General features: G+C 41.3%; 1 protein-coding gene across 1 annotated transcript; it reads right to left on the bottom strand.

Moving 5' to 3' along the window:
* Positions 1–226: 226 nt before the first annotated feature.
* On the bottom strand, positions 227–23,542 carry LOC136424592 (microtubule-associated protein futsch-like). The gene is made up of 13 exons (XM_066413208.1): positions 18,705–23,542; positions 18,325–18,421; positions 16,350–16,564; positions 15,805–15,901; positions 15,485–15,589; positions 12,316–12,387; positions 11,985–12,100; positions 11,562–11,661; positions 9,366–11,305; positions 8,663–8,759; positions 1,791–4,798; positions 1,304–1,391; positions 227–843 (listed from the first exon to the last, which is right to left on the bottom strand). The coding sequence occupies exons 1-13, from the start codon at positions 23,540–23,542 to the stop codon at positions 781–783; spliced, it is 10,836 nt and encodes a 3,611-aa protein (XP_066269305.1). The 3' UTR covers positions 227–780.
* Positions 23,543–24,108: the final 566 nt, after the last annotated feature.

The following is a 24,108-nucleotide window of genomic DNA, read 5'->3' as shown; positions in this document are numbered from 1 at the left end:
TTGCAGTACATGCCAATTGTACTGTCACACATGTACTGTCACACAGTACATTGAAAATGTGTTTTTCTCTCGTAGGTTCATACCCTACGTTCATTATTGCTGTGGCATTGTAGGCGATTAATTTAGCTACAATGTAAAGGCTAAGCTAAGTTGACAGTCGACTACTGTTTTTCCCTTAATTGTTACTCCGTCTACCAATGTACAAACGAGTAAGAGTAAGATGATACAACGGTTCCTTTACAATGTCTTTATTCATTTTCTTTAAAAGGGCTACATCATTCTTTACGATGTCTTTATACATTTTCTTTAAATGGCTACATCATTTATGAAGTAGGTACTCTTAATTCATCAAATTAGAATGCATACTACATTGTTGTGTAACACATCAAATACATTGAACAAAAACTCCTCATTTCAGATATTGTAGTTTTTAAGCCTAGATGAACCGCCGCTAGGGTTAACTTATGTAACGTCCTACCAAAAATATCATTTGCAAATTATCTACGAAGGCATCCACAGAAAGTCATCTAACTACAAAATAAATCCAGCCATCTTGTTTTGAAATGTTAATATATTGGTAAAGTACGTATCTTTGATATGATATGCAAAAACCGTGTAACGTTTTTAAGGCAATATTTTAAATAAATCTGTCCGGATACACAGCCTGTACTGCTCAGTACAAATCTGGTGTGTTATGCCATTAGACGGTTTACCGGGTATGCAAATCATACAAACAAACAAATTCGTATTTGCAACTAATCTTCCTTGAGGCTGCTGACGTCAGGTTTCCATGGGAACATTAATAGCGTTGTTCAGCGTGTCCATACCGTTGCGCACAGTCGTCTGCAGAGAACAATGAAGGGGAGAAATTTAGATTAACTCGAGTTTTACGGTAGAATAAACATGAATATGTTGGGGAACGGAAGTGTATTGTAGTACCATCCTCTGTTGTCACCGTTGCATCTCCCTTTCGCAATGACTGGTAAGCAAGCGAATGTATGTATGTGGCACTACCACTTAGTTGTTTAAAATTTGATTACTATGTAGACAACAAACCTTTTGTTACTGGGAGCTACGGAGGATGGTACCGAGACTAGTGTCTACGTGCTTGGCAAAAACAAACATGGAAAACAAATATCAAAAGGGCACAGGAGGGCAGACGCTTCTATTTCTATTTTTTGTTGATTTTGTTAGAATCACAACAGTACAATACAAGTGGGACACCGACAGCTACCGCCGGTGCCGTTTTTACACCTGGGTGGAGGGAGAAAAGTCATGTAAGTTGGTTTTAGAATGATCTTGCCTTCGTTTTGTCGTGGAACCAGCTGTTTCCGATCCGGAACTTATACTCGTGCATCCCGACGGGAAGGCTCAGGGTAACGCTGTACTCCCTGCAGGATGGGAAATACAAGAAATGATATAATTAATTGGAAAGTAGAGGCTGACATAACAGTAAAAGGTGCGCTTTTGCTGTTACTTATAACTTTTTTCAGTGTGTGTGTATTTGTGCGTGTGTGTTTTAGTGTGTGTGTGTGTGTGTATGTGTGTGTGTTTTAGTGTGTGTGTGTGCTTTAGTGTGTGTGTGACTTTGATTGTCAGTCACCTGTACTTGTGTTGTATTTGTATATATTCATTATATTGCAAATGTAAAAGTACATTGATATACTGGTCAGCCAAACAGTCGAAGTTTTGGACGATTGCCTACTGAAACATAGACAACCATACAAACATTTTAAACCAGCATACTATCAGACAAACACTGACAAACAAATGCAAATGTGCGATCTTACCCCCTGTTCAGTTTGTAGGACCGGCTCCACCCGTCCCATGACCCGCACACGAAGACGTCACTTCCGTTGGACTCCCCCTGCCACAGCAGTTTGATGTGAGAGTAGTCATTCAGAGTTATCGTCACTCTTCTTTTCATTGGTCGTGTTTCAATGCTAACTCTACGTCTTGGCTTTTCCACGCTACTTTCTGGTTGGGTTGTCTGTGTGTCAGCTGTATCCGCTACCTTCTGCGCAATCTCTGTGTGTGCGTTTTTGGTCGTTTTAGAGAGTTGTGTTTCGTTTGGCGATGCATCCACCATTTCTGTTGGCGCATTTCCGGTCGTTTTGTTGGATAGTTGTGTTGTTTTCTCTTGTATCGTAGCCAATACCTTCTCGTGTATTTCTGTGGGTGCATTCTTGGTCGTTTCCTTAATAACCTGTGTTTCCCTTTGTGCCATATCCGGTACCTTCTCCTCTATGTGTGTGGATACCTTGTCGGTCGTTTCGTTAGAGGGTATTGCTTCCTTTTCTGCATTGTGATTGACGTCATCCACTGTTATATTCTGTAGAGTATCGTCTGGTGGTTTTACAATGGCAGATTTATTTCCAGAATTTTCTGACGTTTTGTTTTTTGAGGTTTCAGGAGCAACCTGGTCCATGGTGTTTTGCACTTCGTCTGTTGGTGGCGCCTCGACATTTTCGTCTGGGGATGGTATTTCACAGGAAGGTTTGCCTTCTGTCTTCTTGAGGATATCTGTGGCAGTCCTCTTACTTGCTACGTCTGGTGGTGTTGCGGTGGAAGTTTTCTTCATCGCCTTCTCACCTTTGCGTGGTTCGGTATTCTCGTCTGTGTGAAGTGTTGTTGTGTTGGTATGACATTCTTCCGGCCTTTCAATCGTGTCTGTGAAAACCTCTTCAGATGCGTTCTGTTGTTCTGGGAGAGTAACATAGTCCATGCTGTCTTCATTTCTCACAGCAAGATCTAAGAGAACGCTCTGAAGTATTTCTTCTGGAAGCAAATCAGCCATGGGGTCATTGTCTGCTGACTCATCAACGAGGTCTGTAGCTGTTTTCAAGACCATTGCCTCTGACTGTAGCTTTGCTTTTACCTCCTGAATAATGTCTGCAGCATTTTTCTCCGCAGTTTCGCCTTCTGGTGTTGTTTCGGGGGCGACTTCGTCTTCTATCTTCTCACTGATGTCTATAAAACCGTCTTCAGTTGTCCTACTTACTTGCTCCATGTTTAGTGTTTCGTTGGTATAACACTCTTCCAGCCTTTCAATCGTGTCTGTGAAAACCTCTTCAGATACGTTCTGTTGTTCTGGAAGAGTAACATAGTCCATGTTGTCTTCAAATCGCCCAGCAAGGTCTAGGAGAACATTCTGGAGTATTTCTTCCGGGGGTACGTCATCCATGGGGTCCTTGTCTGTTGACTCTTCAACGAAATCTACAGCTGTTTTCAAAACCATGGCCTCTGATTGAAGCTTTGCTTTCACCTCCTCAATTATGTCTGTAGCATTCTTCTCAGCATTTTCAACTTTGGATGCTGTTTCGGGGGCGACTTCGTCTTCTATCTTCTTACTGGTGTCTAAGAAACTATTCTCAGCTGTCTTACCTACTTGCTCCATGTGTAATATTACGTTGGTATGACGCTGTTCCAGCTTTTTAACCGTGTCTGGGGGAACCTCTTCAGTTGCTTGGACCAGTGTTGTTGTTGTTGCTGTTGCTGTTATTGTTGTTGCTGTTTTTGTTACAGTGTGTTTCAGTTGTTCTAACTTCTCATGATTGTGTGGCAGAGCACTCTTCTCTATTTCGCTTGGCGATGTTGTGTAGGTGGAAATCTCTTCTGTCGTATTGTTTTTGTATGGGAGAACTTCTTCAGATGCTTCAACTACTGTTGCTGTTGTTACAGTGTGTTCCATTTGTTTTGATGTCTCCAAAATGTCAACACTAATCTTGTCCATCCCGGTTTCGTCTTGTAGTGTTGTGCCTTGAGGACTTTCTTCCAACTTTTCATCTGCTTCTGGGACAAACCGGTCCGTTGTTCCACTTTGTTGTTCTGGTAGAGTAACAGAGTCCACGCTGTCTTCATAGCTCTCAGCATGGTCCTCAGCTGCTTCACTGTTCTCTTCTGGTTGATCAAGACAGTACATGTTGTATTCATACCTCTCAGCAAGGTCTGAGAGAACGTTCTGAAGTATTTCTTCCGGGGGTAAGTCATCCATGGGGTCCTTCTCAGTTAACTCTTCAGCGAAGTCTGTGGCTGTAGGCACGAACATTTCCTCTGATTGAAGCATTGCTTTTAACTCCTCAATAATGTCTGCGGCATTCTTCTCAGGAGTTCCGTCTTCGGATGTTGTTTCGGGTGCGACTTCGTCTCCTGTGGTCTCACTTGTATCCAAGAGAGCGTGTTTTTCTGCCACCTCAATGCTTCCAAGCGCAACTGTCGCAAAGGCCTCGTCCGTTGAATCCGCGGTAAGCCTGTCTTCTACAGTCTCCACAGTATTCAGAGAATTCTCATCAGTAGCTTCGACGCTTGCCGTCGTTTCGGTGGCGACCTTGCCTTCTACCTTCTCAATGATGTCCGCAAAGCATTCCCCAACTGCTTCCGTCGATTTTTCTGGTTGAGAGTATATGTTGTCTTCAGTCCTCTCAGCAAGGTCTGAGAGAATGTTCTGAAGTATTTCTTCCGGGGGTAAGTCATCGATGGGGTCCTTGTCAGCTGACTCTTCAGCGAAGTCTGCGGCTGTAGGCACGACCATGGCCTCTGATTGTAGCTTTGCTTTTATCTTCTGAATAATGTCTGCAGCATTCTTCTCAGGAGTTCCGCCTTCTCCAGTTGTTTCATCAGACGCTTGAGCATCTGTGACATCGGTGTCTTGCAAGTTCTGTTCCATGCATAGCGCGGACGCGTCTGGTGTTTCGTCTCGCATTATGACCTCTAAGGGGATATCCTCGTTAAACTTTTTATCTGCCCGACGTATTTTAAGTATATTATTCAGTGTCCCAAACGCGTTCAGCATGGTCGGCTGAAAGAAGAAATGTTGTATCAATGGAATAGACAAACTATATCCTATCATATTTCATCATTTATCAGTAAGGAATGGAATATTAATAATGCCCTTTTTTCATTACATTCATGATTCGTATACCAATATTTTCATCAGCAGACGTTGCATTAAAAAGCAATTACAACACTACATTGTTGCATACGATAATACTGTTTATACAAGGGTCCGACTAAGTAGCAAAATACATGGGAATATTGCGACATACATGCGAAACACGCGCCATGGGGTGGCTAGTCTGTCAAAACATGGCAGCCTCAGCTCACTGCGCGATATCGCCATGTAGGAAAGCGAGATATTCATATGTACTGGTACACTTTATGCAACTTTGGAATCAAATCAACCTTCTTTTATCATTAAGGACCCCTGTCCACAAGATGGCGAGGGCTGCGTGACCCTACAGCCACCAAGATATGATCCTTGATTACACGTTTTATCGCAAGTTCATGCCCGTGGGCTAATTGCAAATACATGGTAGAAACATAGGGAAAAACATACAAGTGTCGGTGAACTGTGACTGACTTTGTTGTAACAATAGGCTGCTAATACTAAATACGACTGTTGGCTATATCTAAACAAGCTGGGTTTGACGTCTTTTTTGAGGTTATGGAAGACGAAATGTCCTAATCTCCAAGCAGATCTATAGGTTGCATAAAGACCGTATCAAACTGGCAGAGGAAGTACGTTTCGCAACCCATAATGCAAGATGCAAGCGCGTGATTTAATAGATAACAAAACACACAAAATGTTCATTATCTATGAAATTCGTTGAGCAATCCGTCAAGTCTTGTGTCGCACTGGGGTCGCAGCCTCTTGTAGAAAGCGTGCAAAGAAACGTATTAATAACCATGGTCCACAGAAATAAGAAACGCATAATCCAACTTATCATAAAAAAATTCCCATGTCACTTACCCGTACGTCTGGTAAGCTTTACGAACCTTCAAAAATCTATATTCGAAAAACGTTCCTTTTTTGCACTGAAAGTAGGAAAATTAAATTTATTCACAACATGACTAGATAGTTAGTACCATATGGGACCCTATCGCGGGTTTACCTACTAAGCTTTATGCCATTTGACCAATTTTCAGCGCACGGGCTAGTCTCTGCCAGACTAACTAGGCCAGGGTTTCACTTACAGGATCCAAACGGGCGAAATGTGATCTTTAGTGTGGACTGACTCTACTGGCTAATTGTTCCTTTTTCTGCCGAATTCTATGATCCATACGCCCGTAAGAAGGCCTGGTGGAGGCTATGCACGGGCCGTCCTTCGCCTTTCTGATGTTAGTTCCCACTATTGATATGTAGGCCAACAACTGTATGTAAAATCAACGATCATTTTCTATCGTTTTAATGCTTCTGTCAGACTGACTCCTTTCGCAAAAATGTAATCAAAAAGCGTCGAGTACATTATTGTCAACCTAGGGTACTGTCAAACTATTGTCTAATAGAATTTTAGCACTCCTGAAGTTATATCTACTGGCCATAGAAACATAAAACGGACTGAAGTACTCTTTATGTATGTTCAATATAACTATTCCCACGTCAACTTTCCCACGCGTCAGGCTAACCCTACACATTTTGAAAAACGTTTCTTCAAAAAGTGTCATTTTTTCACTGAAAGCAGAAATTACCATTATTTGACAACATTTCTAGACAGTTAGTACCACATGGAACCCTCTCGCGGGTTTACCTACTAAGTTTTATGCCATTTGGCTACTTTTCAGCGCACGGGTCAATGAACGGCCTTCGCCTATCTGATTTTGAGTCCCACTTATGTGACATCTACTAAAATGGTTCCACCAGGATGGTACATAATTCCACCAACCTGGAAAGATGCATCTAGTTCTCCAACCAACCCCATAATGCATTCCTGTATATCTTAACTGTGTATACGGGGGGGGGGGCTGCTCTAGAGATCTCCCAAACCCACTGCTTTACAAAGTGGCGGATTTGTGAAACCCGGCGGATTAATGTGGCGGTTATATGTTAAACTAGCGATCGCTCAATTTCTATCGTTTCTGTGCATCTGTCAGACTTTCTACTTACACAAGACTGTTGAGATACTAAACGCCAAGTATATCATAGTCACTCTAGGTCCTTCACCATTTCCAAGTATATCTTATCTTCATATGCCATAGTAGAAATGTAGTCCAAAATACGTTTAAGCGTTACCTTAATATATACTTTGATATGTTACATAGTGGACATTCGATCATCAAAATAGAACTGTATTACATATCATTTAGTCCTTACCTGAGAGCTTGGTTGTCGTGCCTTCTACATCTAAACAAATAGGTTAGAAGAGACCGTGTGGTTTGTACATCAAGGGTTGTTTTAGCGGTGTGGGTGGAGGGCTACCTGACTGGTCCATTTTGCTACAGGGGTGTTTATTCACTTTGTATTATGTTTTAAGGTGCACTTTTCTTTGAGAAACAAAGTTCGATTTGTAAGCTTCTGGAACTCTAGATCGTCTAGTATGTCATTAGCAATCAGATATGTTGATTGGTCATGCAAACATAAAAAATAACTACTCGGGTTTTGAAGTACCCTTTATGACAAGCATGGTCCGGTCCACAAACAATGCTTCTCTCACGTGAACTGCTCATGCATGAGGCGTGCAACGAATAGCACGCGTTCAGAACGCGATGCGCACATGGTAATTAAGTCCTCTCCGCGCTGAAGGTGCATAAGGCGGCGCCCATCACCGTTTCGGCAGCCCTTGGGCCACACAACTTTGTGCAAGTCACCACAGCAGGGGGCTTGTCCACTGGCAGTGGAGTGTGCTTAACTGTTATACTCTTTCACAAATGTTGAGTGCCAAGCAGAGAAAGCAATATGGACCATTTTTAGAGTCTTTGGTATGACCCGACCGGGGTTCGAACTCACGGCCTACAGTATGCAAGGCGAACACTCTACACTAGGCCATTGCACCGGTGTTTTATGATGATTAACCTGCAATTTACACCTATCATAGCCGCTGAATCTTTTTCGTCCTCTTTGCTGTATTTTGCTGTATTTTGGTGTATTTTGGTGTATTTTGGTGTATTTTGCTGTATTTTGCTGTATTTTGTTGTATTTTGCTGTATTTTGCTGTATTTTGCTGTATTTTGCTGTATTTTGCTGTATTTTGGTGTATTTTGCTGTATGTTGCTGTATGTTGCTGTATGTTGCTGTATGCTGCTGTATGCTGCTGTATGTTGCTGTATGTTGCTGTATGTTGCTGTATTTTGCTGTATTTTGCTTGCATTTCGCTATGTAGTCGGACAGTTTACACAAGAAAGTTTCATTCTCATTGCTTAGCTTCAAGTGCAATGTCATTGAAATATATGATTCTACTAATGGGTAACGATATATGATGCATTGCATTCCCCAAAACTTTTCCCATGCAAGTTATAGAGATGTGCCCTTTACTTTGTGTTTATTTTATATTGTTTTATTGTTTATTCATATGTACAAGTATTTCAAAACAAAGAAATACAGGGCAAAAAATATGCAGGTGGGGATGGGGGGCCAGAAGCCTAGGTGTCTTTTCGAAATTTAACAATAGGAATTATATCATAAATTGTACATAACTCAAAACTAAACAAATGCTAAACATAAGAGATCATAAGAAAGATTTTGGATGCGACAGCATGGTGCATCACAGTACCTCGTTGTTGTTCTCAGTTCAATTTTCTCTATTAAAGTATGTCGTCTTGTCCAGAATAAGTTATAATCAAAGTTTATTGCAAAAACATGCCTGAGGGGTCACTTCAAGGACAAACAACACAAATAATGATGAAAAATACAATGATATTAAGGGTATACATCTAAAGTTACATTTACCTTTGTGTGGTCGTGGAACCAGCTGTTCCCGATCCGGTACTTATACTCGTGTGAACCCACTGGCAGCACTATGGTCACATCATGCTCTCCTTCTTCACTGCAAGAAAAGAAAAAGAAAACACAGTCACATGAAAAAAACGTATTTGTCTTGGTTCAGTCTCTAAATGATTAGTTGCGGCACGCCTGCCTTTTCATAGTTTCCATCTTAAAAGAGACTGTGACTGTTTAATTCTCATTGTGACCAACAATCCATCAGTTAATCAGAGATCTGTTCATAAGAGAGAGAACAAGAGCTATCTACCACTCAAAATCATAAAACAAAGCATGTTCATAACCAGAAGTTCCGCTGCAGTACCATCGCAAGTTGCTATGGAGCCCAAAATGTACTAATTATGAGGTCTCACAAAGACCTACCCACCTATCAAATATGAAGACAATCCATCCAGGCCTTCACGAGTTATCGTGTTGACAGACAGACACACACACACACACACACACACACACACACACACACACACACACACACACACACACACACACACACACACACACACACACACACACACACACACACGCGCGAACGCTGTGCAAAACATAACTTCCATTACGAAGGTAATAATCATGATCTATTTATGCATATTCTTGGAAACACTGCGACAAATCAGAAATACAATCATGTACATGGTTACCTACAGAACCTCACCTTTTGTTTAGACTATATGACTGTTTCCATCCGTCCCAAGAACCCTGTACAAACACATCCTCGCTAGTCTCTCCCCTCCACACAAATTTCACCTCAGTACTGCCCATCGCTGTAATTTCAGCAGGGGTTGTAACTTCAATAGCAGTGGCAGAAGCTCGCTTCCTCGCATATTTTGATAACGTTTTCGCAGACATTTCGATTGGTGATGATGTTGTAACGGTAACCAATTCTTCTGCCATCTGAGCGACGCTTGCAACGGCTGCACTAGTGTCGACATGGGCTGTTGTTTCGCTTGAGGCTGTATCCACGATTTCTGACAAACGCTTCCACGCAATTTCCACTTGGGGTGAGGTTGTAACGATAGCCATTTCTTCTGATATCTGGGGGACGTCTAAAGCAGCGTCCGGATCCGCTTCCATCTTCTCCGCCATGTTTATGGAGGTCTTCTCGGTTGCTTTGTCTGGCGGGGGTGTTTCGGAGAGAGATATGTCTTGAGTCTTGTCAACTATATATTTGGGAGCCATAATTGTTTCGTCTGGTGTCGTTTCTGTTATAGAAACCTCTTCAAATGTCTCAACGGTGTCTTGAACAAGGTTTTCAGCGCTTTCATGTGAATTTGATGCTTGATTGGTCGTGGTGTTTTGAATCTTGTCAAAAATATCTTGGGTAGCCATAACTGTTTCGTCTGGTAGTGTTTCTGTAATAGAAATCTCTTCAAACTTATCATCCGCTTCTTTGTCAATCTCTTGAACGCTTTCATGTGATATTGAGGCTTGAGTAGTAGCGTCGTTTTCTGATTTACCAACAACGACCCAACTGTTGTTCCCCGAGTCTGTTGTATCTTCCGTTGGCGTCAACTCAATAGGAACATTCTCCTCCGACTCTTCAATGATGTTTTGCAAGGTCGTATCATCTTTTTCGTCCGGTAGAATTACCTTTGAGAAACCCAAGTCTTCTGTTATATCCCCTCGGTCTGAAACAGGCTTCTCAGCTATTTTGTCTGGTTCTGTTGTCTCGGTGAAGGCCTCCTGTTCTGGCTTTTCGTCAGTATCTGGGACTGACTTTTGTCCGACGTCTTCAAAAAGTGGTTTTTCTTCTTCAAAAGCTTCATCTTCTAAATTCTTCTTTAAATCTTGGTAGATCTGGCAAGCAGATTCAACCATTGGTGTTGCATCCACATCGCCCACGTCTTGTAGTGTCTTGATAGTTTTTAGAACTGTCTTATATTGGACCATTTTAGTATGTAAGGCCTCCATGTCACCTAAGACACCTTTCATTGCAGTTATGTTTTGCTTTGTTGTTTCGACCAGAGCCTCGCCTATGTAAACTCTATCGGTCTTGACGGGAAAATCTTCATCCTTTTTAGTTTGTGTTGATGCAGGAGTAGAATCAATATCTTGTGATTCGTTTTCAGTACCATGGACAGTGTTTTCAGTCTGTTTTTCTTGTTCGGAGTTGGTTTCATTATCATACCCTTCAATATTTTCTAGATCAATCGTCTTCTTTATGTTCATATTGAGTTGATTTGTTTCATCCTGCGTTTTCGGTTCAGGGTGTGATCTACCTCCAGATTCTCTTATATCAATGGTCTCTAGATCAATTTTCTTCTGTATGTTCACATTGACATGAGCCACCTTTTTAGTATCTTTAACTTGGTTGGTGAAACCGTCATCAGGCACTTTCTTTACTTTAAGGTCCTTCGTTGGAGTTCTGAACACGCCAGTATCTTTTGATTTCCTTTCTGTATCTATTTCAGTTGTCTCTTTTTGTGTCTCTACCTTTTTTGAAGGGAGGACCTCAAGATCAATCTTTTTCTGTATTTTCACATTGATATGGGCGACTTTAGACTTTAAACTTTGAACTAGGGGGCTAGAACTCTCAGGCACTTTCTTAACTTCCATGTAATTGTTTAGCGTTCCGAACACGTTTGGCACCATCGGCTGAATAAAGGAAAACAAAATCAAGTTCAACAGACATCAAAAGAAGACAAATAGTCCTCTTTGAAAAATCACGGGAAGTAGCATTCATAATGTGTTTAACGACCAAATTCTTTTATTCACTAATCAAGTATAAACTTTCTTGCTAAAGTATCTTACTGTATGAAATCATTCAAGTATGTGATTTTGGTTGAAATCGCTAGCTCTCTCTCACCACAATGATATTTTTCAGATTTTGATTGTTACAATAATTAATTACCTTTGACTTATCGCAGAACCATCTCCTACCTCCCCTGTACTTGTACTCATAGTATCTACAGGGTAGGTTAAGGCACACACTGTTCTCTAAGGTCTTCTTGCTGAAAGGAAAGAATAACATGAAAACAGGTAATTTCATCAAATAGATGTGCACAGCACAACTCTTTACACAACTCTCTTTTAACATATGAGACTGGAAGTTTTTCTTGCCTGCCTATCAGGGCATTTCATAGATCAAAAACGACGAACTTATTCAGACATTAATATATACATCTTGCAACTCGCTGCCCCTTGGTTTAACATTCTATAACTTGGTTTCACGTACAAAGAGCTGTTGTAATATTCAATGATTTTTGCTCTGTTACAGAAACTCCATATCAACATTATCTATATTTCCTGTAAGTCTGCTTGAAAGTTTTCTTACTTCCTTGCAAGATCCCAGTCCTTACTCCAACCGTCCCATGACCCACGAAGCACAACATCGTCCGCTATATCTCCATCCAGCACCAACTTCACGGCAACGCTGTCTGTAATCTCAGGCTATGGACAAGAAAACATCGGAGGTTGATTTACTGCTGAAGTCACACATCCAAAACTCTGCATAAGCAAGCATTGCTTCATGATTACACGTTGTGACAATGGTTTGGGCGATGAGGGAGTACTATATAGTATTATGCAATAAATGGTTGTTTAGCAAGTAGTGTTTCTGTGGTTTCTATATATAAACGGCTCTCTCCCCTATTCCATGTTCTCACCTTAACTGCACTTGACGCTTCACTCGGTAGAGGGCTTGATTTTTGTGTTGTTTCTGTCATCTTGATTTGTGACGTTTATTCACTGCAGGAAAAAAAACCCTATTGGTAGAGAGTATTCTAAAATTCATAGCTAGTTCCAAATAATATCCCTTAAAAACCAACGAAAATCGTCAACATCTAGTCGACATAAAATGACAGTAAATCAAGCATGATTGAAGAGTATATTTTATCTGTCAGCCTAACAATGACAAATAGGTTACACTGACCTTATTGCATAAAGCGTTATCCATTTGTAAGCACACGTACGCAGAGTAGGGCTAAAGTCTCCAGACCTACAAAAAAAAACAAGCCTTGGATATTTAACCTAACCATTCACGTCACAAACTACATCACAATAATATATATATATATGGCTAATATGGTATATAAAATAGTGTTTTGCCAAACTTACGTATTCCTATGATAATAATCATAATATATCTAAATCTGTTTCTCAATGAATGGCTATCCGTTTTTCACATGACTACATGCTGTAAAGGCTCTACGTGTGACGTTATAGAGTAGATACCCACTATGTTAGATACACAGCTCGTGATCTCTAAATCGTCTGTGACCTTCTGATAAGGTCATTTGGTCACGTCTGCCTCGGATAACGAACTAGCAAATATTGGGGGAGGGGGTTAAAAGATTGAACAGTTTCTGGCGGCCAAGCTTCTCTGAACATGACACTTACCTCAACATCTGAAGGCAGTGGACACAGTTATCGGTCTTCAGAGATAAAACGTTACGATATTTTGGCCCAAATATCTGCTTGGAGATTAATGATTTAACGCGAAGAGCCGTAAGTTATAGGTAAAGACAAGTGTGGGAAAAACAATTCCCACAAAACGGTAACAACGTTAAGATTTGGCATTCTTGTCACATCGACAAGTTGTCTTTAAGTTACAATGGCACATCTCTGGCAACTTGCCAATAAGAGATTGCTATGGCGCCAGCTTAATATCTCAGTAGCAAGAATAGGAATAAGATACATTTGACGTCAGTATTTCTAACACAACATCGATGTGTAATACGTATACAAAAAAATGAAAGACTGAAATGATTCTTTTACCTTTTATATTTTGATTTTTAATCTTGATAACAAGCTCATGTGGGTTCTATATTTAGAAATATAGGAGTATCTACATGATACAAATACATAAAATGAAAATAAACTCTACATTCAAATAGCCAATCACAGATACATAGTTAATGGACATTGCTGTGATCCTTAAACTGCTGCTCTGGCTATATTACTGATAGCACAACAGACATGAACTTGCTCACCTTTTTCATGTCCACGGCGCGAAGCTTTCAAAGCCTCCTCCACGCGGACAGAACAGATCGGGACTCAGCGTGCACACATCATTAAGTACATTTATTTCCTACCGGCGCACGTAGCCCACGAGTTCATAGGCTCTTACGCTGATTCCATTTGGCACCAGACGCTAATGCCTTTAGCACGTCACTGGAACGTAAGTAAATTATCCTTTATATCTATATTTGGTCCACTCATGTATAAGGACGAAAACCGTTTATAGGGTCCATGGAGTTGCGTCTGAAGAGAAATTGTATGCAATGTATTCGCTTTTAGTGCAACGGTGACAAGACATCCACCATTTATGCTGTTATTTATTTATTAATTCAGATGCCATGATCGTTTTGTTTTAAAGTTATAAGCCACCGACTCCACCCTGACAACTCCTGGACTGGCTTGATTACACATTGCTTATATCTAGGTTAAACGGTATGTAGTAGACAATGCTGCTTTTAACGGATAGATTTGTTTCCGATTGATTGATTGATTGATTGATTGGTTGGTTGGTTGGTTGGTTGGTTGGTTGGTTGGTTGGTTGGTTGGTTGGTTGGTTGGTTGGTTGGTTGCAACTGGTTGGTTGGTTGGTAAAATATTTCATCAGCCAGACTAATCGCCCATAGTCTACGTTCTGGGTACGGTGTATGATGTATAGGCACATTCGTAGCGCACCATATTCTGACATCATACTACGTCACTGATCATAGTTCCAGATGGGAAAAGGTCACTGACCTGCCAGCTTGTATGACTTATGTACGTCCAGCTGGTTTATAAATAGATACACCATCTATTTATAAGTAGATATTGCTGGGATGTTAACGGACACATAGGGCAATTGTTGCTTTTTATTGATTCGTCACTCATAATCATTGAGTTTCTCATTCTTCTCGTAACCATCCAATTCTATCAAATGCTATTACTGTTGCTACACGCTGCAGAATGCGTCGCCACCGAATCGATGAGGAAACACGCTGATTTGGTGTGCGAATTTCAGTTTCAATAGACAGTAACTGCACATTTACTAACGAGAACAGTATATTTATCATAGTCATCATCAGTATCATAGTATCATCATCATCATTATCATATGCATCATCATCACTGTACGTAGTATAGGATCTATGCCCACGGCAATGTCTACATATCCTATGTGGTTTCGCGTGAACAGTTTATACGGCAATACCCACATATAAGGGTCATGGGAAGGAGGACATTGGACCACTTCATAAATGGTTGAAAACATGCTGCGTATTTTAATAGCGGTTGCTATAGTTGATATATGTTACGCGGTGATACAATATAGTATAGCTTAGTATTATGTAGTTGTGGGCTGGCTGTGTTTATGAATGCTTGTTTTATGATGATTTAACCTTACTCGCTCAAGCTAATACTGAATCTCGTATCAAACACAACGGCTCAGTATATAACGTTAACACAACCACACAAATAATATCATGTTTAATCCATTATGATCACAACGGCACAACAACATTATATGTATTATACCCTTGTAATATCCAAAACCATGTATATTGCATAACCTGTTGTACGCATTCAAATACACCAAACATTAGAAACTTGCTGCCAGACTATTGCCGATGTTTACTTTGCAGTACGAAGTAATTGCTGTGTATTTCTTGAACAATGGCATTAAGCAGAGGCAAGATTATCTAAAGAAAGTTCGTATAATGATTGTGTTCGTGTTGATATAAACAAAGGCAAAAACTATTGATTTGAATGTAAATGTTGTTTCTATTTCTTGAATATATCGTCATCCTTAGTGTAACTTTATTCTAAGTCGTACTACGTTGATTAGTAGTCCGTCAGTTTTCTTTTCCCCCAAGGTTTTGCCATCTTCGCGGGCGCCGCGGCGACTTCAATGGTGTTGTTGAATGTTCCGAAACTGTTGGGAACTGTCGGCTGAAAAGACATGAAAGTTGATTACAAATTAGTCGTACACGTATTATGACAAAGCCATGATTATCAAATCCAAGGCACAAAACGTTTAGTCATTTGCTTTGACCTGAATCTTTTTGTTTGGCACTTTCTGCTACCCATAATGCCCCGCGTCTCCCAGCATGCAATTGGATCCGTGAAAGTTTTATTACAGTAATTTGTTATATCTGTGCGTTTACCTTTGTCATGTCGACGAACCAGGTGTTCCCAGTGCGGAGTTTATACTGGTGTTGACGACAAGGCAAGATCAGAGACACGCTGTATTCACTGTCAACGCTGCAAAACAGAGGCAAGAAAAAAGCTGTTAATTTTGGAAAAGATGCAGAAGGGAGCTTTTATGAGTTTCTTCTCCCAAAGCTTCAGTAAAGTGGAAAAACTGTTTGCCGATCGATACAAAATTAGCTGTGTAGGATCTTAGGTCTAAGTTAGGTTCTGCTGCGGCATAGGGATCAAATTTCATGGATCCAGAGTTTGGAGGTTCGAGCCCCGCCCCGGCATGGGCTGGGGTTGCATTCGTCCTTTCAGATGGGGACGTGAACGATGTGCTTCAGGCGTAAGCGGCAAGCGTCAAATATTTGCATGTAAAAGAATGAATAAAATTGAATAAAATTGAATAAAATAAAAATAAATAAAACAATGAATGAATGAATGAATGAAATGGGGACGTGTATGTCTGCTTCAGGCGTCAAACCCCTGTACGTATAAGAATGAGTTATGATCTTACCGCTTCTTGAGTTTCCATGCCCGAGTCCACCCGTCCCAGGACCCCGACACAAACACGTCCCCGCTCGCCTCTCCGGTCCAGTCCAGCCTGACCCGCGTACACTCCTCCAGGTCCGACTCCTCCTCAGACGGGAGCTCTATAGACTCCTTCCCTCCCCCATCAGACGGCACCTTCAGCACGTTGTTTATCGTCCCGAACACGTTACAAACCGCCGGCTGTGTTAATAATGATTTTCATTGATGTCATGAAAACAGTGACCGCATGACTCTATCCTTAACTGGGAGTGAGGAAATGTTGAGTTGAAGTATCTGTACTACTCTTATTTTGCCCTAACTTCTTTTCCTCCTCCTTCAGACGGCATCTTCAGCACGTTGTTCATCGTCCCAAAGGCGTTGCAAACCGCCGGCTGTGGTTTGGAATATCAGTATGCAACAGTAATTGGTCATAGGAGAATAGTGGAGACTTGCGATGACTATATCCTTAAATGGTGAAGGATTTAAGTAATATGTAATACTCTTCTTTTCCCTAACTTCTCTTTTTGAAGTTTTTCCAGTTTATGCTTGGGCATGGATGCTTTCATTATCTCCATGAAAAAAGGCTTTTTCATGGATATACTGTTTTGCTTGCGTTTGGTGTTTGTGTGTATGTATGTGTCACCGGATGCTTAAAGTCACCATAACTGTAGAACCTGTACATAGATTGTAATGATTTTTGGTATGTGAATGGGTGTTAAGAGGAGGAAGGTCAAGGTCGATTTTGGGCCCCCTGGCATTTGTGATTGGAACTGCAATGGCGTATTTTTTAAAATCTTCAATGTAGAAGAACTGAAGAGAGGATCGACAGATCGTCATGTTATTTGGTACACAGGTAGGTTAGACCAAGATGTACACACTTAAGTGCAAACTATGCAAATGAGACCAAATTTGCATAAGTAAGGAGGTAAATCGTTTGCATGTGTGTCGCTGGATGCTTAAAGACAGCATAACTGTAGAACGTGTAGATGGATTGTGATGATATTTGGTATGTGGGCATGCGCTGTGAGGAGAATGGTCAAGGTCGATTTTGGGCCCCCTGGTTTGTGTCCCAGGAACTACAATGGCCTATTTGTAAAAATGTTCTAAAGGGGTATAACTGAAGAAAGGAACAACAGATTTCCATGTTATTTGGTACGCAGGTAGGTTGGACAGAGATGTACACACTGAAGTGCAAATCATGCAAAGTTAGTGTGTTTGCGTGTGTGTGCGCGTGTGTGTATGTTTGTGTCACCGTGTGTGTATGTATGTGTCACCGGATGCTTAAAATCAGCATAACTATAGAACGTGTACATGAATTGTAATGATATTTGGTATGTGGGTAGGTGTCGGGAGGAGAAAGGTCAAGGTCGATTTTGGGCCCCCTGGTATGTGTCACTGGAACTGTAATGGCGTATTTGTCAAAATCTTCAAAGGAGAATAACTGAAGAAAGGAGCGACAGATTTTCATGTTATTTACTATGCAGGTAGCTTAAGCAGAGATGTATACAATGAACTGCAAATTATGCAAATTGGACTTAATTTGCATAAGTAATGAGGAAAATCTATATCTGCAGTGTTGTCATGTGGCACCCCACCTGTCAGTAGCTATTTATAGCGAAAGTAGGTCAGACTTCTCCCCTTACAGTGTGGGTCATACCATTGAGCGATATAGAATGGGGGGAACTGGTTTAATAGAAAAACAACGTTTCATGGAGATTTTGGGTCCTAAGACTCTTGTTAAAACTACGTCCCATTACATATACACAAAAGATAGTTCTTGATTCTTTGTTGTAGTCCTTGAAATGAAATTTTCCGGCTGTATGTCTTATGAACAATGAGGTCTCATCATCTGCCAACAACAGACTTGTGTTATTTCAGAAGACTTTTGGCATACACAACACAGTTCAATAGATTAACCCCAAATATATTGTGGCTACAGATTCCACGTATATCTAAAATACCTTCGTTTCGTCGTGAATCCATGTGTTCCCGATAAGGTACTTATACTCGTGTAGACCGTAGGGCAACATCACGGATTCGCTGTAGCTCCCGTCTTCACTACGGATAGAAGAAAAAGGAACGACTGTTAATCTAAATCACCGAAAGCAAAAATAACCAGATTTGTTTTGCTTGTATATTTGCTTGTTTCGCTACTCAAAATGCTTTGCAATGTAGACTCGTCTTAAGATTTTTCAATGAACATGAAATTCGACACACGCATCCGATTATTGATTTGGATATCTGTAAAATGTCATAAATCATCAATGGTCATGCATATTACCATGGATAACATTTGAAGCACATATTAAACTAAAGCAATGTTATCTACACGTGGCTTTACCTCTTATTCAGCTTGAATGACTCCTTCCATCCGTCCCATGACCCCTGTACTGACACGTCACCTCTGACCTCCCCCTTACACACCAGCGTGAACTGGGTATACTCAAACAACGGGATCTTCTCTGACGTGTCTTCTGTTAGTATTTCGTGAATAGTTTTGTAGCATGGCTCTACTTTGTGAGTTGCTTTTTTCTCAACTGTTTTGTTTTCTGGTGGAGTTTCAGTGTGTATTTCTTCTTTTGGTACTTCATCTTTCTGTGGTTGTGCCGCCTTCTTTACTGCTTTGTCTTCCGCTGGCGTTTCAGCGTCTTCTGTTAGTATTTCGTGAATAGTTTTGAAGCATGGCTCAACTTTGTGAGGCGCTGTCTTCTCAACTGTTTTGTCTGTTGGTTTTGCTTCAGTGTGTATTTCCGCTTTTGGTACGTCCACCTTTTCTGACACTTTCTTCTCAACTGACGTGTCTGGTGGTGGTGTTTCAGGCTGAACTTTCTCTTCTGAAATTTCCACATTTTGTGGTTGTACAGTTTCCTTAACTGTTTTGTCTTCCGATGGTGTTTCAGTGTCTTCTGCTAGTATTTCGTAAATAGTTTTGAAGCATGGCTCCGCCTCGTGAGGTGCTGTCTTCTCAACCGTTGTGTCTGTTGGTGGCGTTTTCGTGTGTATTTCTTCTTTTGACATTTCTACTTTTTCTGACGCTGGCACCTCAACTACTTTGTCTTCTTTTTGTGTCTCAATATGAGCTTCCTCGTTTGGTGCTTCAACTTGATTTGGCTGCATAGTCTCCTCAACCGTTTTGTCCTCTGGTAGAATTTCACATGCCGACACTTCCAGTTTTTGTTGTAGTACAGTCTCCTCAACTATTTTGACTCCTTTTGGTGGCGTTTCAGTGTGAATTTCCTCTTTTAAAATCTCCACTGTTTGTGGAAGTGTCACTTCGACTGTTTTGTCTTCTTGTTGTGTCTCAATGTGAGTTTCCTCTTTTGTTTCTTCAACTTGCTGTTGTTGTTTAGTCTCTTCAATCGTTACGTACCCTGGTGGGGTTTCAGTGTAGAAGTCCTCTTTTGAAACTTCTACTTTTTGTGGTACAGTCCCCTCAACTATTTTGTCTTCTGGTTGAGTTTTAGTGTGAGTTTCTTCTTTTGACACTTCCACTTTTTGTTTCACTGTTACCTCAACTACTTTGTTGTCAAGTTGTATTTCAGGGTGAATTTCGTCTTTTGAAATCTCCACTTCTTGTGGCAATGTCACTTCGACTGTTTTGTGTTCATGTTGTGTCTCGATCTGAGCTTCCTCTTTTGTTCCTTCAACCTGTTGATTCGGTACAGTCGTCTCAACCTTTTTGTTTTCTATTGGTGTTTCAGTGTGAATTTCATCTTTTGACACTTCCACTTTTTGTGGTACAGTCTCCTCAACTATTTTGTCTTCTGGTTGAGTTTCAGTGAGAGTTTCTTCTTTTGACACCTCCACTTTTTGTTGCACTGCTACCTCAACTACTTTGTTGTCAAGTTTTATTTCAGTGTGGGTGTCTTCTTTTGACACTTCCACGGTTTGCGACACTGTTTCCTCAACTGCTTTGTTTGATGGTGGTGTTTCGATGGGACTTTCTGCTTTTGGATCTTCCGCGTTTTGTAGCTGTACGATCTCCTCAATTGTCTTATTTCCGGTTAGTGTCTCAGTATGAATGTCTTCGTTTGACACTTCCACTCTTTCTGACACCACCTCCTCAATTGTCTTGTCTTTTGTTTCAGTGTGAACTTCGTCTTTTGTTACTTCAAGTTGCTGTGGTACAGTATCCTCAATTGTCTTGTCTCCGGTTGGAGTCTTAGTATGAATGACTTTTTTTGACACTTCCAAACTTTCTGACACTACCTCCTCAATTGTCTTGTCTTTTGTTTCAGTGTGAACTTCTTCTTTTGTTACTTTAAGCTGCTGTGGTACAGTATCCTCAACTGTTTTGTCTCCGGTTGGTGTTTCAGTACGAATATCTTCTTTTGACACTTCCACGCTTTCTGACACCTCCTCCTCCTCAATTGTCTTGTCTTCTGTTTGTGGTTCAGTGGGAACTTCCTCTTTTGGCACTTCAACTTGTTGTGGCACAGTATCCTCAACCGTCTTTTCTTCTGATTGTGTTTCAGTAGGAATATCTTCTGATACTTCGACTTTTTCTGACACAGCCTCCTTAACGGATTCTGCTTCAGCTTCGTCTTTTGAAACCTCTACTGCTTGTGGTCCTACCATCTCAGCCTTTGCCTGTACCGGTTGTGTTTCAGTGTGGATTTCCTCTTTTGGTATATCCCCTTTGTTCGACGCTGTCTCTTCAACTGTTTTGTCTTTTGGTGGGGTTTCAGTAATACTCTCTTCTTTTAAAACCTCCACTGTCTGTGTCAATGTCTTCTCAACTGCTGTTTCTTTTGATGGTTTTATCGTGTGGACTGAATCTTTTGACACTTCTACGTTCTGTGGTACTGTCTCCTCCACTTTCTTGTCTGTTAGTGGTGTTTCGGCGTCAACCTCCTCTCTTGCCACTTCCGATTTTTCTGACGCAGTCTTCTCAACCGTTTTGTCCTCTGGGCGTATTTCAACATGGCTTTCCTCCTCTTTTGACGCTTCCACTTCTTCTGGTACAGTGTCCTCAACTTTCTGCAAACTGTCCTTGACAGCCTGAGCATATGTCTTCTTAATGACGTTTTCCGGTGCAACCGTCGCAGCTGGTTTCTCTGTTGGTGGTTCTTTGGTGACCGTCTTTTCTTTTCCCTCCTCAACTGTGTCTGGGACATTCTTCTCGGTAAGTTCAAACTTTGGTGAAGTTTCAGTGACCTCGCCTTCTACCTTCTCAGCAATGGCTGAGGAAACTTTTTGAACTCTGTCTGTGGCAGCCTCGCCTGGTGTTTCATCTGGTTGTTGTATTTCAGAGGCGGTCACTTCGTCTGTTGCAGCGACCTGAATCGTTTTGTCTTGTGCTGGAGCTTCTGTGGCATCTTTTTCCTCTGAAGCCTCCACAGTACATGGCGCAGGGGTTTGAGTCGTTGTAACTTCAATAGTAATATCCTTTTCAGACTTCTCATGCGTGGCTGGGGTAGCCTTAACAACTGCCTCGTCTACAGACTGCACCACGATGTCCAAGACGGCTCCTTCAACTCTCTCGCCTGGTTGTGCTGTCTCAGGGGAAGTCCTGTCTTCTGATTTGTTAACAATGTCCACTTCAGGCTTCTCTGTTGCTTCAGTGGGAAGCTTCTCATCTGGCTTTTCGCTGATGTCTCGGGCAGCTTCTTCAACTTTCTTGTCGTCTGGTGTTGCTTCAGTGGAAGCCTCTTCTGTATTTGCCTTCTCAACAATGTCACGAGCAATTGGCATTTCAACTGTTTCTCTTTCATCGGATATCACCTCCATTTCCTTCGATACAGCTTTTGTCGCTGTTTTATCTTGCATCACTTCTTCTGTTACAGTCTTGTCTTCTAACTTCTCAACGTTATCTGGGACAGCCTTTTCTGTCATTTCCTTTTCGGTATCGAGCGTGATTGTTTCGGCCATTTTTGTTGGCTCTTCGGGTTCCTTAACTTCTGTCTTGCGGTGTTTATCGAAAACAGCCTTGTCCAGTGTGTCTTTGAGTGATGGTACTTGAGTGGGGCTTTTGCTCTCCACTCCTTCTGCAACAGCCTTTTCAACGGTCTCATATTGGGGTGGTACTTTGGTTGAAACATTCTCTGCAGACTTTTCAGGGACAGTTTCTTTAATAATAATAATATCGGTTGAGGCTTTACATTCCAACGCTTCAACGTTTTCAATAATAACCGTTGTTGTTGATGGAAGTGTTTCAAAAGACCCGTCATCTGACTTTTCAACAGTGTCTGACACAACCTTCTCTTTTTCCTCAGCTTCCATTTTGATTGGCGCCTCCATTTCGGTCTCTCTGGTGATATCTACAACGGTCTGCTCAACTGGGTCAACGTTTGCTTCGATAAATGACTCCGTCTTTTCTTCCTGAACATCTGCCGCCTCTACTGCCTGTTGTGCTAAACTTTTAGGCAAGTTTTTATCGGCATTTTCAGCAGCCTCTGCAGCTATCTCAACTTGCGCTGTTGTTTCAATGTTGACGGCGTCTTTTGTCCCGTCGACATCTTTTGACGTAGTCTCCTGAAGAATGTCTGGTTTTCTTTCTGATATAAGTGGAATTGGGACCGGTTTCCTACAGATACAGATCACAGGCTCGTCTCTATTTCTTCCCCGTGAAATTTTTTCCTCTCCAACCTTTTCTTCATTCGTCGTCTGCTTTGAAGTGAGTGGAGGCATTTCGGGCGTCATACAAATACTCATCAATGAATCCTGTATGATTACTTGCTGTGTCGTTGTAGAGTCGTTGTCTTCAGACATCGTCAGCTCTTCGACACATGTAGCGGACATCTTTGCATCTTCTTCTCCAATGTCGCTCTGTCCAGTTTTCTCTACTCTATCCTCGCATGTTTCTGTCTGCTTTGACGAGAATGGAGGAATTTCCGGCGTCATACAAATACTCATCAAGGAATCTTGTATAATTACCTGCCTTGCGACATCATTTGTGGACTCGCTGTCCCCATACATCGTCTGCTCTGCAATGTCTGTTAATGGAATCTCTCCATCTCTTTTTCCCATGTCGCTCTCGCCAGCTTTCTTATCTTTATCTTTCTCCTCTGATACTTTGACAAGTGCCTGTTGCAGTGACCCAACGTCGAATCGAGCGACCTTATCTATCTCGGGACCACTTGTCGCTGAGTCGCCCCCCGTCACTTCAAGGTAGTTGTTGAGTGTTCCAAACACGTTTGGAACCACTGGCTGGAACAGATGTAGAATATAACCCTTCATGTGTACCCAATGCTATACTGTATACTTGATAAAATGCAACCAAAGGATATTCTTAAAGTAAACACCTCAGAAACAGGACACTCAAATTATGTTGTGCAAAAGCTATGATACAGTAAATCATCAGTATTACATTTGATTGGATAGTGCGAAACTTTGCGGTGTCTTTGCAGATAAGTTTCCCCTTTGATCTCAGAACATAAAATTCTCTTTTGCTATTCACTGTACCTTTGTTGTGTCGCAGAACCATGTTTTGCCCATCTTGAACTTATACTCATAGTCTCCACGGGGCAAGTCAAGACACGTTTGCAACATGTCCAGCCTGCATGATAAGATTGAGATTCACAGTTATTTTCCGTTTGATATAAAGGGTGTGAAGAATATGTACGTTATCAAATATTGAATTTAATTTGTATTAAGTTGTATCATATAATGGTGAAAAGATATTATAGATATATCAACTTCTTGGATCTTTCGGTCACGGTATCTCATGGATCCGTTGCTTACGTGTAAAGCCCCCCTCTCAATGGACCCGCGGCACACTGGTGGCCTCGCTGCGTCCTAAACTG

The sequence above is a fragment of the Branchiostoma lanceolatum genome, chromosome 18 (genome assembly GCF_035083965.1).
Source record: "Branchiostoma lanceolatum isolate klBraLanc5 chromosome 18, klBraLanc5.hap2, whole genome shotgun sequence".
Classification (NCBI taxonomy): Eukaryota; Metazoa; Chordata; class Leptocardii; order Amphioxiformes; family Branchiostomatidae; genus Branchiostoma; species Branchiostoma lanceolatum.
Note: the sequence above shows the minus strand (reverse complement) of the source record. Positions and strands in the feature narration are given on the sequence as shown.

Bases quoted from the DNA above. Each gene is read 5' to 3' on its own strand.
- LOC136424592 (XM_066413208.1), bottom strand. From the start codon at position 23,542: ATGAAGGGTTATATTCTACATCTGTTCCAGCCAGTGGTTCCAAACGTG. The intron at 11,306-11,561 runs GTAATTAATTAT...TCCTTTATTCAG, and splicing joins GGTTCTGCGATAAGTCAAAG to CCGATGGTGCCAAACGTGTT. The intron at 4,799-8,662 runs GTAAATGTAACT...TTCTTCTTTCAG, and splicing joins GGTTCCACGACCACACAAAG to CCGACCATGCTGAACGCGTT.